At 37.7% G+C, this 16,993-nt stretch overlaps 1 protein-coding gene across 1 annotated transcript in view; it reads left to right on the top strand.

The window, feature by feature from the left end:
* Positions 1-1,003: 1,003 nt before the first annotated feature.
* LOC120576999 (uncharacterized) overlaps positions 1,004-16,993 on the top strand; it is a 32,231-nt gene continuing 16,241 nt past the window's right edge. Inside the window, exon 1 of the mRNA XM_039827884.1 lies at positions 1,004-2,088. Coding sequence (XP_039683818.1) covers positions 1,004-2,088 — 1,085 coding nt within the window. The remainder of the gene's footprint in view (positions 2,089-16,993) is intronic.

The following is a 16,993-nucleotide window of genomic DNA, read 5'->3' as shown; positions in this document are numbered from 1 at the left end:
GATTTTTTGGATTGGTTTGCGGTTTTATTTTGGATCGGTTTGGATTTGAACACCCCTAGACTTTTCATCTGCTACTGTTTTATGTAAGGATGTTCTTCTGGGTTTCTACTGGATTACTTCTAGTTTGCATCTTATGTTGTATCTGATTTGCATGTTATTTAATTTGTATATTGTTTTGGGCTTAAATATGCTTTTCATCCCTGTAATTATGGGCCATTTGACTTTTCATCCCTGAGCTTACTAATCCTCCCATTTTGCCCCTGTAATTACTAATCATTTGAAAATTTGTCCTAATTACAAAAATTTGCTGAGGTGGAGGGTAATTAGCTACGTGGCACTTGGTGAATGGGATTTTGTCAGGACACATCAGCAGATGGCGAGGGAAATGACCATTTTGCCCTTAATGAGTCTGGTTTCGCGCGCAATGACCGTTTTACCCCTGCCTCCATCTTTCCTTCTTCACTTCTTCTTCTCTTCTCAATCAGAAACACGAAATTGGGGGGAAAATGTTCTAGGGTTTAGGGTTGAAACGCGAATTGGGGAAAATTGGTGAGAAGATTTCGATTGGAACTCGATCGGGTCCGAAAATTGGTGTTGGAATCTCTATTGGAACGCAAAGCACTAAATCGAACTCGTTGTAGAAAGGTATCGTGAAGAAGAAAAACCCAGGTACCTTCGTTTGTTGGTATAAATATGTAATTTTTGTTTGTTTTTTCCGTGAAATAGATGATAAAAAACATGTGGGTTTCTATTTTCGCATGCTTAGTGTGGTGTATTTTTGTACCATTGTTGTGTTGCTGAGTGAGTGTATTTTTGTTTCAGAATGTCTATATCCGTTTCAGTTCACTATGGAGGACGTTTTGTTAGGGATTGGTTAATCAATTACAGTGGGGGGAATGTAAAACTATTTGAAGGTTTAGATATTGAGAAGTGGAGTTTTTTTGAAATATGTGGTATTGTAGAATGAGATTTGGAGGTTAAAAAGCCATATAGGTTGTGGTGGATGCCTGATGAGGATGTTGACTTTAGGATCATAAGATTAGATGAGGATGCAATTGAGATTAAGGATTATGCTGTTAAAAAAAACAGGGCTGCTAACATATTTGTTGAGCATGATGTAGATGAAGCAAGTCAGTTAGTAGACATTCCAAACTGTGTGATTAGTAGTCAAGTAGGTGAAAGCTCAAACTGTGTCAAGGGTAATGAATTAGTTGAAAGTTCAGAAGCCAATAGGTACATTGAGAAAGGAAAGGCAGTTATGGTATGTCCTGATGAAGACAATGTGGATGAGGGTGGTTCAGGTAGTAGTGATGAAGATGAGGATGAGGCATATGATCACTTTGATGACAGTGAGGATGATAGGGCACTTTGTCTTGAGGATGGGTTTGAGCCATATGATAAAAACCCTCTAGGTTTTGAATACAGTGATGATTATATGGATGGTGTTGTTGATAATTCATACAAACCTTCAAATGATAAACCTGATAAGCCTAGGAAACCAAAGAAAAAAGCAAAGGTTGTTGAACAAGAACAACATGCTGACCCTGAATGGGAGAAGGACTATCTTAGTGAAGAATTACTATCAGATGACCTTGATGATTTTGATTATGAGGGATTGCCAAGATACCCTGAATTTAAGATGGGTGAACTAACAAAGGACTATAAGTTCAAAGTTGGTATGGACTTTAAGTCAATTGCAGAGTTCAAGGAGGCAATTAGTGAGTGGTCAGTATTAAACTTAAGACAGATAAAGTTTGTGAAACAGGACAAGGAAAGATGTAGGGCAGTGTGTAAAGATATAAAATGCAATTATGTGGTTCATTATAGCAAAGTGGCAGACAGCCACACATTTAAAATAAAGACATTAAGTGGGAACCAAACATGTGCCAAGTCTATTAAAAAAAAAATTGCTACTTCCAAGTGGGTGACAAAGGAAGTGCTTCCAAAGATAATGACAACTGGTGATATGCCTGTCAAAGATATAATGAAGGACTTGAGGAGGAAACATTCAGTGGGTGTATCTTTCCATGTAGCTTGGAAGGCAAAGAAAATGGCTAAAGAAATCATTGAAGGTGATTGTTATACCCTGTTTTTGGACCTAAAAATACTGGGCCCAATTTCATTTCAAACTTTGTCAATTATCAAATTTCAACTGCATAGTTCAAATTGTCTCTGCCTCGCAGTATTTTCAATCACAATTTTACCTGTGTTTTTCTTGCATAAAACCTTTTGAAATGTCTTTACTTGTCTTGTAAGTCATTCAAAAGTGTCTCTGAATCATTACATTGTTTTTACCTCAGTTTATTTCAAAATTTGCAAAAAAGTCATACAGAAGGGTATTTTGGTCATTTCCTGCAGTGGGACCCATTTTCATCCTTGTGACTGTCCCTGAGTCGTTTCAAATTCATTTTTAACATTTCATCTCAAGTTTGCATCTGAGTCAGTGTCAAGCCAATTTGAATCTGTTTAGGTCATTTTTAGCCCTAGGGGCATTTTGGTCATTTCACACAAAATTTTGGCATAGAGAGGTTACTTTGAAGTACCTCATTTAGGCCATTGGTTCGTTTTAGTCCGTTTTGTCAATTTTATTTTTGTTTCGCTTTACGTTTTATCAAATTTGTTTTTTAGTCCAATTTTATTTTTAAAAATTACATTTAAGTCCAAAAGTTTCTAAAAATTGCATTTCAGTCCTTTTATTATCATTTTTTTTTGCAGAAACGCCCCAAAGGGCATTTTGGTCCAAATTTTCGCACAAATTTTAGTCCAGTCCAGATGTCACTTTTTTATTGGTTCAGGTACACATGGCAGCATATAAAAGGGAAACAGTGTCAGATTTTTTCAGGGATTCCATTCACACAGTGCCACATCACAAACAGATCCAAACTTTCTCTCTCCATTCTGTTAGATCAAAAAACAGATCCACCAAGAACACAAGAACCAAAACCGAAAATTCATCAGAAATTCTCAGAGATTCGTGTACGAATCTTCATCATCGAATCGATTCCACCGCAATACAAGGTGCGAATTCCTCACCGGAAGTGAAGAACTCAAGCACCGATCACGGTGGGAGAAGAAGAAGGCAAACCGAATCTGCACAGAGGAAGGAGAAGAAGACAGAACCAAAGAAACAGCAAGCAATCGCGCACGCAAGCAAGCAACACGCAAGCAAGCAGCACGCACGCAAGCAAGCAACCAGCAAGCAAACACGCGGAGCCACAAGAACGTGAAGAACGTGAAGAACGCAAAGAACACGAAGCAACAACGCCAAGCCAAGAGTCACCGCAATCGCGAGGTAACCGCCGTCGTTCTCCCCCTTTTCCTTTCCGTTTTCTTAAGTTTTTTCATCAAGGTTCAAGTTTAGATCTACTCCGATTCAAAGCTCTTTTGAAAAATCTAAACTCGGATTCGAGTAATACGTAAAAAAGGATGTTTAAAAACGTAAAAAAAATTTGAATCGGAGCAGTTTCGAACTCCGGCGCGGAGGCGCCACCGCCGTCCGCCGCGCCGGAAAAGCCATGCCAACTGGAGAAGATGACCGGAAAGTTAGAGAGAAGGTGGAGCTTCTCTCTCTAAAAGAGAGAAGAAAGAGAAAGAGGAGTAACAAATGAAAAAAACCGGATCTCACAGATATATATAGAGATTTAAACCGGTCCGGTTTTATTTTCGGTTTTACTCTCTCATTCTCAGCCTTCAGATCAATCTAACGCTTCCTGTGCTTCCAGGCTTTCTGATTTTGGTTTGGGCCTATTATTTTCAATTTTTGCTGTTTTTTTTGCTATTTGCACCATGTTTCTTTGCTGTTTGGACCTCTGCATGCTTAAATTTGCTCTAAAAAATCTCCAAAAATTATCACATATTTCTTGATGAATTTTCATGCCTTTTTGATACTTCTCAATGGTTTTAAAATGATAAAAGAGAGTATGTGATATTTCTTGGTTAATTAGAGTGCTTAGGCATAATTTTGCGCATTTTAGTAGTATATTCCTCATGAAAACGTTGACATGTGATATGAGTTCTTAAGATGCAATTTTTGTGATGAATTTATCACTGGTTATGGGTGCAAGTTGCTGCTTGTGTATAGTGTTTTTACTTCCCTCTTTGCTTTGCAATTAACATGCACTTTTACTAGTTAGTGAAGTGCTAAAATATTGTGAAAGTGTGCTATAAATTCTAGCATAAAACGTGTCCTATTTTCCCTCATTTCGACACCAAACAAGACCTCTAAAATTTGTCATAATGAAGGAATTAGGGGTCATGTATGTACTAGAATTCTATAACCACTTTCTGTTGGAACAAAATGTGTTTCACAATGAACCTTATTAAGTTTTGATGATAACAAGGTATTAAAAATTGTCAATTGGTTATTACTAATAATTGTTCAAGTGTACAGGACCAAAGGCTACTCAAGTTATTTCAATAGGTCTTGGAAGAACAATGGAAAGAAAAAGAAATTCTGAGCATCTGAAGAAAACTGCTCCTGAAGCTAAACTGCTCCTGAAGAGATGACGTCATCAGAAGCAGAAAGTCATCAGAAGCAAAAGTTTTCATCAGAAGCAATATCTTCACCAGAAGCTACTTTTGATCCTTTAATCAAACTGAAGATTCAAAGTTGCTGATTCTCAATTCAGTCTTATCAAAGAAGAACGAAGAATTGAAAGGGAGGTATCAACGGATATATGGATAGCACTAAGCTCTTGTCTCTCGTTAATAGAGTTGACAAAGTACAAGTGTACAACCACTACCTCCACTACTCTGTTTTCTGTCTACGCTACAAGACAAAACAACAGCCATGCCTGCAGAATTTGTACACTCAAGATGGGAATGAATTTGAAGTTTATTCTTCAAAGGACTACACCCAAATCAGGCAAAGGATCACTGGTGGATAATCAAAGGATTTCAAACGACTCTTTAGACGTGCTGATTATCTCAACGTCTCTTTCACGCCTCTATAAAAAGGAGTGAAGACTTGAAGATAAGAGAGAGATACATAAGTTTAAATGCGCCAAAACTCTGTCAATTTGATTCTACAAAGCACACTGAATTTCTGCACTGATTTGATACATCTTAGAAATTCAAAGTCTAGAGTCTTTTCTGTATTGTATTGTGAACACCACTGATTGTATATCAAGTGTTCAATTCAAACTCAATTCTCTGTATTTTTGTTTGATTAGAAGTCTCTTGCCTGCGTGCTTGAGCATTAGAAGTCTCTTGCTTAGTGCTTGAGCATTGGAAGACTCTTGCTTGTGTGCTTGAGCATTGTTTTGTGAAGTCTCATACTTTGAAAGTATTGAGCAGTTGTAATCTTTGTGATTATAGTGAAATCTCCTTGGAAGTGCAAGGGGGACTGGACTACTTCCGTGTTGTGGAAGGAACCAGGATAACTGCTTGTGTCTTTGTCTTTCTTTTCTCTGCTCTGTTCTTTTCCGCTGCAATCTGACTCTGATCATTTCATCAGAAGCAATCAAACTGCTTCTGAAGTTTTATCAGAAGAAGTATTTATTAAGAGAAAAAGAAAACACAATTCAACCCCCCCTTCTTGTGTTTTTCACCTTCAATTGGTATCAGAGCTTGCTCTGTTATCACAGCACTTAACCGTGTTACAGTTCAAGATCTATTAGAAAAACATGTCTGGAGATGAGGAATCAACTACTACAAAATACACAAGTGTCAAGCATGACTATGATACTGCTGACAAGAAAACAGACTCTGGAAAAGCTCCAAAGTTTAATGGAGATCCAGAAGAGTTTTCATGGTGGAAAACTAATATGTACAGCTTTATCATGGGATTGGATGAAGAGCTATGGGATATACTGGAAGATGGAGTTGATGATCTGGATTTGGATGAAGAAGGAGCTGCTATAGACAGAAGAATACATACTCCTGCTCAGAAGAAGCTTTATAAGAAACATCACAAGATAAGAGGAATCATTGTGGCTTCTATACCTCGCACCGAATACATGAAAATGAGTGACAAATCTACTGCGAAGGCTATGTTTGCTTCTCTATGTGCAAACTTTGAAGGCAGCAAGAAAGTAAAAGAGGCTAAAGCTTTGATGCTAGTTCATCAGTATGAACTTTTCAGAATGAAGGATGATGAGAGTATAGAAGAAATGTACTCAAGATTTCAAACTTTAGTTTCTGGATTGCAAATACTGAAGAAAAGCTATGTTGCCTCTGATCATGTTAGTAAGATTTTGAGAAGCTTACCTTCAAGATGGAGACCCAAAGTAACTGCTATTGAGGAAGCTAAGGATCTAAATACTTTAAGTGTTGAAGATCTTGTTAGCTCACTCAAAGTGCATGAAATGAGTTTAAATGAGCATGAAACCTCTAAGAAGAGTAAATCCATTGCTTTACCATCTAAAGGAAAGACCTCAAAGTCTTCCAAAGCCTACAAAGCCAGTGAATCTGAAGAAGAATCACCTGATGGAGATTCTGATGAAGATCAATCTGTAAAGATGGCTATGCTGTCCAACAAACTTGAGTATCTGGCAAGGAAGCAGAAGAAATTTTTGAGCAAGAGAGGTAGCTACAAGAACTTCAAGAAAGAAGATCAGAAGGGATGCTTCAATTGTAAGAAGCCTGGTCATTTCATTGCTGATTGCCCTGATCTTCAGAAGGAGAAGTTTAAAGGCAAATCCAAGAAATCAAGCTTCAACTCCAGTAAATTCAGAAAGCAAATCAAAAGGAGCTTGATGGCGACCTGGGAAGATTTGGATAGTGAATCTGGTTCTGATAAAGAAGAAGCTGATGATGATGCTAAGGCAGCCGTTGGGTTAGTGGCAACAGTATCATCAGAAGCAGTATCAGAAGCTGAATCAGATTCAGAAGATGAAAATGAGGTATATTCCAAAATCCCTAGACAAGAACTTGTTGATTCTCTAAAAGAACTTTTATCACTGTTTGAACACAGAACCAATGAGTTGACAGATTTAAAAGAAAAATATGTTGATTTGATGAAACAACAAAAGTCAACTCTATTGGAACTGAAAGCTTCTGAAGAAGAACTCAAAGGGTTTAACCTCATATCAACAACATATGAAGATAGACTCAAGAGTCTTTGTCAGAAGCTACAAGAAAAATGTGATAAAGGTTCAGGCAATAAACATGAGATTGCCTTGGATGATTTTATTATGGCTGGAATAGACAGAAGCAAAGTTGCTTCTATGATCTACAGCACATACAAGAACAAAGGCAAAGGGATTGGATATTCTGAGGAGAAATCCAAAGAATACAGTCTCAAGAGCTACTGTGATTGTATCAAGGATGGATTGAAATCCACCTTTGTGCCTGAAGGTACAAATGCTATAACTGCTGTTCAGTCAAAACCTGAAGCTTCAGGTTCACAGGCTAAGATCACATCAAAGCCAGAGAATCTTAAGATCAAGGTAATGACAAAATCTGATCCTAAGAGTCAAAAGATTAAAATTCTGAAAAGATCAGAACCTGTTCATCAGAATCTGATTAAACCAGAATCTAAAATTCCAAAACAAAAGGATCAGAAGAACAAAGCAGCTACTGCTTCTGAGAAAACAATACCAAAAGGTGTCAAACCTAAAGTATTGAATGATCAGAAGCCACTCAGCATTCACCCTAAGGTACAAGGGAGGAAAAGTAAAACCTCCAAAGCTAACCCAAAAGGACCCATGAAGATATGGGTACCTAAATCTGAATTGGCCAAAAATGCAGGTGTGCTTAAGGGCAAGAGAGAAACAAAGGTCATGGTACCTAGACAGCGGATGTTCAAGGCACATGACTGGAGAGAAAGCTTTGTTCCTTACCCTTACAATGAAAGATGGAGGAGAAGTGAAGTTTGGTGGCAACCAAACTGGAAAGATCATTGGTACAGGTACTATTGGTAATTCCTCCATCTCAATTAATAATGTGTGGCTAGTAGATGGTCTGAAGCATAACCTATTGAGCATAAGTCAATTTTGTGACAATGGGTATGATGTAACGTTCAGTAAGACCAACTGCACACTAGTTAACAAGGATGACAAATCCATTACATTCAAGGGAAAGAGAGTTGAGAATGTCTATAAAATAAATTTCTCTGATCTGGCTGATCAGAAGGTAGTTTGCCTTCTGTCAATGAATGATAAAAAATGGGTATGGCATAAAAGGTTGGGACATGCTAATTGGAGATTAATTTCTAAAATTAGCAAGTTACAACTGGTCAAAGGATTGCCTAACATTGATTATCATTCAGATGCACTTTGTGGTGCATGTCAGAAAGGGAAAATTGTGAAAAGTTCTTTCAAATCTAAAGACATTGTATCAACCTCCAGACCCTTAGAATTACTCCATATTGATCTTTTTGGTCCAGTTAACACTGCATCTTTATATGGAAGTAAATACGGATTAGTCATTGTTGATGATTACAGCAGATGGACTTGGGTAAAATTCATTAAAAGTAAAGACTATGCATGTGAAGTGTTTAGCAGCTTCTGCACTCAAATACAATCTGAAAAAGAATTGAAAATTTTGAAAGTCAGAAGTGATCATGGTGGAGAATTTGAAAATGAGCCATTTGAACTTTTTTGTGAAAAACATGGGATTCTCCATGAGTTTTCTTCTCCTAGAACTCCACAACAAAATGGGGTTGTAGAGAGAAAGAACAGAACTTTACAAGAAATGGCCAGAACCATGATCCATGAAAACAACTTAGCTAAACATTTTTGGGCAGAAGCAGTCAATACTTCATGTTATATTCAAAATAGGATCTATATCAGACCTATGTTGGAGAAAACAGCATATGAACTCTTTAAAGGAAGAAGACCCAATATCTCTTACTTTCATCAGTTTGGATGTACCTGTTACATCTTAAACACTAAAGACTATCTGAAGAAATTTGATGCCAAGGCTCAAAGAGGAATCTTTTTAGGTTACTCTGAAAGGTCAAAGGCATACAGAGTGTATAATTCAGAAACACAATGTGTTGAAGAATCTATGCATGTAAAATTTGATGATAGAGAGCCTGGAAGTAAAACTTCAGAGCAAAGTGAAAGTAATGCAGGTACAACTGATTCTGAAGATGCGTCAGAATCTGATCAACCTTCTGACTCTGAAAAGTATACAGAAGTTGAATCTAGTCCAGAAGCTGAAATCACTCCAGAAGCTGAGTCTAATTCAGAAGCAGAACCTAGCTCAAAAGTACAGAATGAAATTGCTTCTGAGGACTTTCAAGATAACACTCAGCAGGTTATACAACCTAAATTCAAGCACAAATCTTCACATCCTGAGGAGCTAATCATTGGAAGCAAAGATAGTCCTAGAAGAACAAGATCACATTTTAGACAAGAAGAGTCATTAATAGGACTGCTTTCAATAATTGAGCCCAAAACTGTTGAAGAAGCTCTCTCAGATGATGGATGGATATTAGCTATGCAAGAAGAGCTAAATCAATTCCAAAGGAATGATGTGTGGGATCTGGTACCCAAACCTTCTCAGAAGAACATTATTGGAACAAAATGGGTATTCAGAAACAAGCTGAATGAACAAGGAGAAGTAACCAGAAACAAAGCCAGACTTGTTGCTCAAGGCTACAGTCAACAAGAAGGCATTGATTACACTGAAACATTTGCTCCAGTTGCAAGATTGGAAGCAATCAGGTTACTTCTATCCTACGCAATTAATCATGGCATAATATTATATCAAATGGATGTCAAAAGTGCCTTTCTTAATGGTGTCATTGAAGAAGAAGTGTATATTAAACAACCTCCTGGGTTTGAGGATCTTAAGCATCCTGACCATGTTTATAAACTTAAGAAATCACTATATGGCTTGAAACAAGCTCCCAGAGCTTGGTATGATAGACTAAGTAATTTCTTAATTAAAAATGATTTTGAAAGAGGACAAGTTGACACAACACTCTTCAGAAGGACTCTTAAGAAAGATATTTTGATTGTGCAAATATATGTTGATGATATAATATTTGGTTCTACTAATGCATCTCTTTGCAAAGAATTTTCTAAGTTAATGCAGGATGAATTTGAAATGAGTATGATGGGAGAATTGAAATTCTTTCTGGGAATTCAAATCAACCAAAGTAAAGAAGGAGTATATGTTCATCAAACAAAATATACAAAGGAGCTTCTGAAGAAGTTCAAGCTAGAAGACTGTAAAATGATGAACACTCCAATGCATCCAACCTGCACCTTAAGCAAAGAAGATACTGGAACAGTAGTAGACCAGAAGCTATACAGAGGTATGATTGGTTCTCTGTTATACCTCACTGCATCTAGACCTGATATTTTATTCAGTGTATGCTTGTGTGCAAGATTTCAATCAGATCCTAGAGAATCTCATTTAACTGCAGTTAAGAGAATCTTCAGGTATCTGAAAGGAACAACTAATCTTGGACTCCTGTATAGGAAATCCCTAGATTATAAGTTGATTGGATTCTGTGATGCTGATTATGCTGGTGATAGGATTGAAAGAAAATCAACCAGTGGAAATTGTCAATTCCTGGGAGAGAATCTGATATCCTGGGCAAGCAAAAGACAAGCAACTATTGCTATGTCTACAGCAGAAGCAGAGTACATTTCAGCTGCAAGTTGCTGCACACAACTACTTTGGATGAAACATCAGTTGGAAGACTATCAGATCAATGCTAACAGTATTCCCATTTACTGTGATAATACTGCTGCTATTTGTTTGTCAAAGAATCCAATTCTACATTCAAGAGCCAAGCATATTGAAATCAAACACCATTTTATCAGAGACTATGTTCAAAAAGGGATTTTAGATATACAATTCATTGATACTGAACATCAATGGGCTGATATATTTACAAAACCTTTGTCTGTTGAAAGATTTGATTTTATTAAGAAAAATTTGAACATGCATTTTGTGTCTGATTGAAAAATTGCTTGCCTCTGAATAAGAAGTTTGGTTCTGAAGTTTATTCAGAAGCATTTTGGTTCATCAGAAGCTCTTAACTGAGGTTCTGAGGAAAATGTGCTTCTGAATATGACGTCAGCACTAAAACTTCAGAAGTGTTATTCTTTGCTTCTGAATAGCTTGGCTAGTGGGATCGTTGGCAGTTACTTTATGTAACAGCTGTCCCATTACCCAAAAGGTAGTTTTCTGAAGAGTCTCTGACGTGGTCTATTTGTATTGGAGTATAACAAAAAGGGCAATGATGTTTTATTCGCTTTTTAACATACTTACACGCGCCCCCAATTTGTCATTAATGCTATGTTTGTTTGTCTCTATTGAATTGCAAACGGTTTAATAAAAACACTAAGTCAATTCACACACTACTCACTTCACAACAAACACTTTCTATTTTTCGTCTTAACCCTCTGCGAAAGTAAACGCATTCTCTCATCCTCTCAAAAACTCTTTAGAACCCTAAAACCACTTCATATCAATGGCATCTTCAAGTTCTGCCGGTGGTTCTTCATCGAATATGGATATAGATACTCCTGCTTATGAAATCAAAGGAAGAACTATGTCGATTGAGGAATGGGATCTAATCATTCAAGCGGAAAATCCAGTGGATTTCACTTCTCTAACTCATCATGGATGCGACTTGGTAAGATTCTACAAAAAGCAGAAGCTGATGAGTTACTTCAGTCTTCTCAACGGTCCTACTTATGAAGTGCTTGTCAGACAATTCTGGGTAAGAGCTTCAGTGTTTGACAAAGTTGCTGCTAAACAGGAAGAAGCTCAGATGATTCTGGTTGATCCTACTTTGGAGGGAAAAACCAGAGAAGAAATGGGTCTACTCGCCTTCACTGGGACTGAGATTAGATCAAACGTCATGGGGATTCCTGTAACAATCAATGAGCATGTGATTGCTCAAGCCATGAGAAGGGATGCTTCTGGGACATACGATGGAGAAGAGATTCCTAACCCCAGAACAAGCCCATGGAAGGAGATAGTAAACAACACTATCTACGGATCAAAGGATGCTAAGCCTTACAGCACCTTAAGCATGGAAAAGAAAATGCTGCTGAAGATCCAAAATGAAAACATTTTTCCCAAAGGTGGAGGAAATGATCAACCTTCACTTGGTCACAAAGTCTTTCTGCATCACACCATCTCTCAGGAAACAACAATGAACGTTCCCAAGTATATGTTTAAATACATGATCAAGGAACTCAAGAAGAGCCAGATGGAGAACAGGAAGTTTGTTCCCTATGGAAGGCTGCTCTCCATAATCTTTCAAGAAGGAGGACTCCTAAGTGCCCTGAAAGACGTGGGTATTTATGATAATCAGAAGCTGGGAGCAGTCACAGGAAAAATAATCAATGGGGCAACTCTAGTCAAGATGAGGCTAATTTCAACTTGCAAGAAACTAGATACAGATATGCATGAATCTGATGTCATATCTGATCTAGTCACTCATCACATCCCTATCTGCAAGAAAGATCCCCTGGATGTGCAGAGGGCCTACATCTTGGACTACTACAAGAGCTACAACAAGAAAATCAGCCTGAAAGATATCCCAGAAGAAATGTATGGTGGTGATCTGCCTGTGGCCAAAGGCAGAAAATCTAAAAAGAAGCAGATCACCAAGGAAGAATACCTTGCTGAAGATGCTACTGAGGTGGGTGCTCAGAAGCATAAGAAAGCTAAGAAGGAAAAATCTGCTATGTCCACCATTCTTGAGGAAGTGGAGGATTTGGATGATGTCCCTCTTATCAGAAAAAGGACAATGAGTACTCAAGAAACAGCAGAACAGCCTGCTTCTGAACAAGCTGGTTCTGAACAAGCTGCTTCTGATCAAGCTGCTTCTGAAAAGCCTTCAAGTCCCAAAAATAAAAGAGAAGCTGCTCTTCAGACCATCAAAAGGAAGAGGTCTAATTTAACAAGAAATCTGAAGACAGCTGAAGGAAGAAGGGAAGAAATGTTGAAAGAACTGGAAGAGAACTGGGATGAAGACTCAAGCCCCAAGAAGGCAAAAAGGACTGCAACTTCTGAGCCCATAGTCATGCCCAGTTTTGAAATGACTGAAGAAATGAGGCAGTATACTAGGGAGGTTTCTGCATCCAAGATAGCAGAAAAGAAAAGGATGAAGATTTTGTATGAAAAAGAAAGGGATGAGCGTCTCAAGGCTGCAGGGTATGTGCCTACTCCTGACATTGCTGCTTTAGCTTCTGAGTTAGAGCAAGAAACAGTTCAGTATGGAGCAACTCTGCTTTCTCAAGCCTTGAAGAATAAGCAAGCTTCAGGAGCAACTTCATCAGAACCAGCTTCAGAAGCTCCAGAAGCAGTTCATCCAGAAGCTCAGTCTTCAGGTAATCCATCTAACGCTCCAACTAATACTCAGATTCCATCTCTACCCTCTTCACCCTCTTCATCATCCACAGAATCAGATGACCAACCCCTTAGCCAACACATAGACAAGCTTCTAAAAACCAAACCTACCAAACTAACAGATTTAGGAACACTTGACTGGGAGCAAACTCAAATAGAATTTTCTAAGAATAGAATTAAACTTTGTGAGAAATTCAATTTGCCTCCTACTCATCCACTCTATCCAGATAATCCTGAACCTGTTAGTGTACAACAACCTCAACCCAACCCAGAACCTACAACAAACTCACCACATAACTCAACCACACAAAAAGCCTCTGAAGTAGCTTCAGATGCAACTACTTCAGAAACCCCCCAACACCAAGAATCCTCAACCCTTCACAACTTAGAAAAACATCTAGGTGGTGAAATGCAACCAACACCCACTAAGGCCTCTAAGACAGTTTCTGAGAAGACTGTCTTGGAAACCCAAACAGAAACCCAAACAGAAACCCAAACCATCCCTGAGCAAACTGTTCAGGAGCAAACTGCTTCTGAACAAGTTGCTCCTGACCAAACAACTTCTGACCAAACAACAGAACAACAACAACAACCAGACTCACCCACTATAATAGACTTAACCTCTGACAAACCTTCCACATCACATACAACTCAAACTGAACCTTCACCCATCCCTGACCATATCCTGGAGTCTGAGTATATAGAGGAACAGCTGATTAGACTTAGTGATGAGATTTAGGCACTGATTCTTCGCAGAACAGTTCCTGCACCTCCTATTCACTATTATGATCAGTGGATGGATCTACAGAAGAGCTTTGATGAGCTGCTGGATCAGCTTAGAACTAAATGTGTGTCATCTCACTCTGCTATGCTGAAGAAGCTTTTGGAAGATATGCATGAAGCAGCTAAGGAGAAAGAGCTGAATTTTGTGCCTCTGCTGGACATCACTCCTTTCTATCCAGAAGAAGAGTACATCACTAGGGCTGCTAGAATTCAGGCTGGATTTAAACGAAGAATGAGGGAAAAGGATGAGCTACTTCAGAAGAAGGATGATCAGATCAAGTATCTCTTAGAACAGTTGTATAAGCAAGCCCAACCTTAGTTGCACACCCAACTCTAGCTTGTTTTTTACTTTTGTTCTTAGTAGCTGTGTCTTTGTATCTTAATCTTTCATTATATATATTATCATTGTTTCTGGATCTTGTGCTTTTTCACCTTCAATATGTTTTACAAGCTTTAACTCTGATGATATTTACTGTTTTCAATGCTGCTTGCTCTGAAAGATTATATGTTTATTCTTTTGTTTTGTTTTGGCTCTGATACTCTTTCTTTTGTTTCTATTCTTTTTGTTGATGACAAAAGGGGGAGTAAATGTATAGTATTTGTTAAGGCACTGAGCCCTACTATAACCACTTCTAAATTTCTTTTAAATACTTCTGATTTGATTTTATAAGTATTTTATTGAAATTTAATTAATAAGAATAGAACTTAGGGGGAGCTTACAAACCTCACCTTAAAGAACTATTAGACTCAGGGGGAGCTTACAAACCTCTGTCCCAGTAGTCAACTTATTAATTAGATCAACAACAATTGAACATTTTAAATACTATTGTTTGTCATCATCAAAAAGGGGGAGATTGTTGGAACAAAATGTGTTTCACAATGAACCTTATTAAGTTTTGATGATAACAAGGTATTAAAAATTGTCAATTGGTTATTACTAATAATTGTTCAAGTGTACAGGACCAAAGGCTACTCAAGTTATTTCAATAGGTCTTGGAAGAACAATGGAAAGAAAAAGAAATTCTGAGCATCTGAAGAAAACTGCTCCTGAAGCTAAACTGCTCCTGAAGAGATGACGTCATCAGAAGCAGAAAGTCATCAGAAGCAAAAGTTTTCATCAGAAGCAATATCTTCACCAGAAGCTACTTTTGATCCTTTAATCAAACTGAAGATTCAAAGTTGCTGATTCTCAATTCAGTCTTATCAAAGAAGAACGAAGAATTGAAAGGGAGGTATCAACGGATATATGGATAGCACTAAGCTCTTGTCTCTCGTTAATAGAGTTGACAAAGTACAAGTGTACAACCACTACCTCCACTACTCTGTTTTCTGTCTACGCTACAAGACAAAACAACAGCCATGCCTGCAGAATTTGTACACTCAAGATGGGAATGAATTTGAAGTTTATTCTTCAAAGGACTACACCCAAATCAGGCAAAGGATCACTGGTGGATAATCAAAGGATTTCAAACGACTCTTTAGACGTGCTGATTATCTCAACGTCTCTTTCACGCCTCTATAAAAAGGAGTGAAGACTTGAAGATAAGAGAGAGATACATAAGTTTAAAAGCGCCAAAACTCTGTCAATTTGATTCTACAAAGCACACTGAATTTCTGCACTGATTTGATACATCTTAGAAATTCAAAGTCTAGAGTCTTTTCTGTATTGTATTGTGAACACCACTGATTGTATATCAAGTGTTCAATTCAAACTCAATTCTCTGTATTTTTGTTTGATTAGAAGTCTCTTGCCTGCGTGCTTGAGCATTAGAAGTCTCTTGCTTAGTGCTTGAGCATTGGAAGACTCTTGCTTGTGTGCTTGAGCATTGTTTTGTGAAGTCTCATACTTTGAAAGTATTGAGCAGTTGTAATCTTTGTGATTATAGTGAAATCTCCTTGGAAGTGCAAGGGGGACTGGACTACTTCCGTGTTGTGGAAGGAACCAGGATAACTGCTTGTGTCTTTGTCTTTCTTTTCTCTGCTCTGTTCTTTTCCGCTGCAATCTGACTCTGATCATTTCATCAGAAGCAAACAAACTGCTTCTGAAGTTTTATCAGAAGAAGTATTTATTAAGAGAAAAAGAAAACACAATTCAACCCCCCCTTCTTGTGTTTTTCACCTTCACTTTCATGCGTACTTTTGACACTTTATTAATTTCTTTTCATTTCCTCCCTTTTCAATATTATTTTGTCTTGTGCATTTCCTTTACTCTATGCTTTGTTTTACTAACTATTTCATCTCATGTGCCATACATTTCATAGCATTTCACCACCTCCTCCACCTTCTTTAGCTTAGCATTTACTTTTGCAAGTTTTAATTCATTTGGTGGTGTAATTTGTTATCATTGGTTTGTAGCTTGGCAAAGGGGCCATAGAATGTATTTAGGCAATTTTTGTAATATGGACTATGGACACTATGACGCACCGGCACGCACACACTCACCCTAGATGTATGCTTAGGATTGTATGCATAGATGTATGGCTAGGATTGCATGATTAGATGAACGCTTAGTTTCGAACACTTAGAGAAAATCCAATTTTTTCCAAAAATATGCAAATAAATTCACTTCAAATATTTTCATAAAAAATGGAGTCAAAACTCCAATAACTTTTCCCTTTTATTTTTCTTAAGTAAAACCTTTAATGAACTTTAACCATACTTAGACTTCATTTAGCAAAATGACTAATTCCACCTCACACTTTCCAAACCTTATGCCCTTGAGGCCTCTCATCTCTATTCTTCAAAATCTCTTTTCAAACTTAAAATCAACCAACAAAAACAAAACCTTTTTGAGAATGAACTACGAACGGTTTTGATCCCTTAAAAGGGTACGTAGGCAATGAGTCAAAACTCATCCAAGCCGAAGTAAAAATCAAATTCCATTTCTTCTCACCCCCATTCTTGACTAATCACACCTCCCCTTTTTTTACAAATAAACAATAAA

The sequence above is a fragment of the Medicago truncatula genome, chromosome 7, assembly GCF_003473485.1.
Source record: "Medicago truncatula cultivar Jemalong A17 chromosome 7, MtrunA17r5.0-ANR, whole genome shotgun sequence".
Classification (NCBI taxonomy): Eukaryota; Viridiplantae; Streptophyta; class Magnoliopsida; order Fabales; family Fabaceae; genus Medicago; species Medicago truncatula.
Note: the sequence above shows the minus strand (reverse complement) of the source record. Positions and strands in the feature narration are given on the sequence as shown.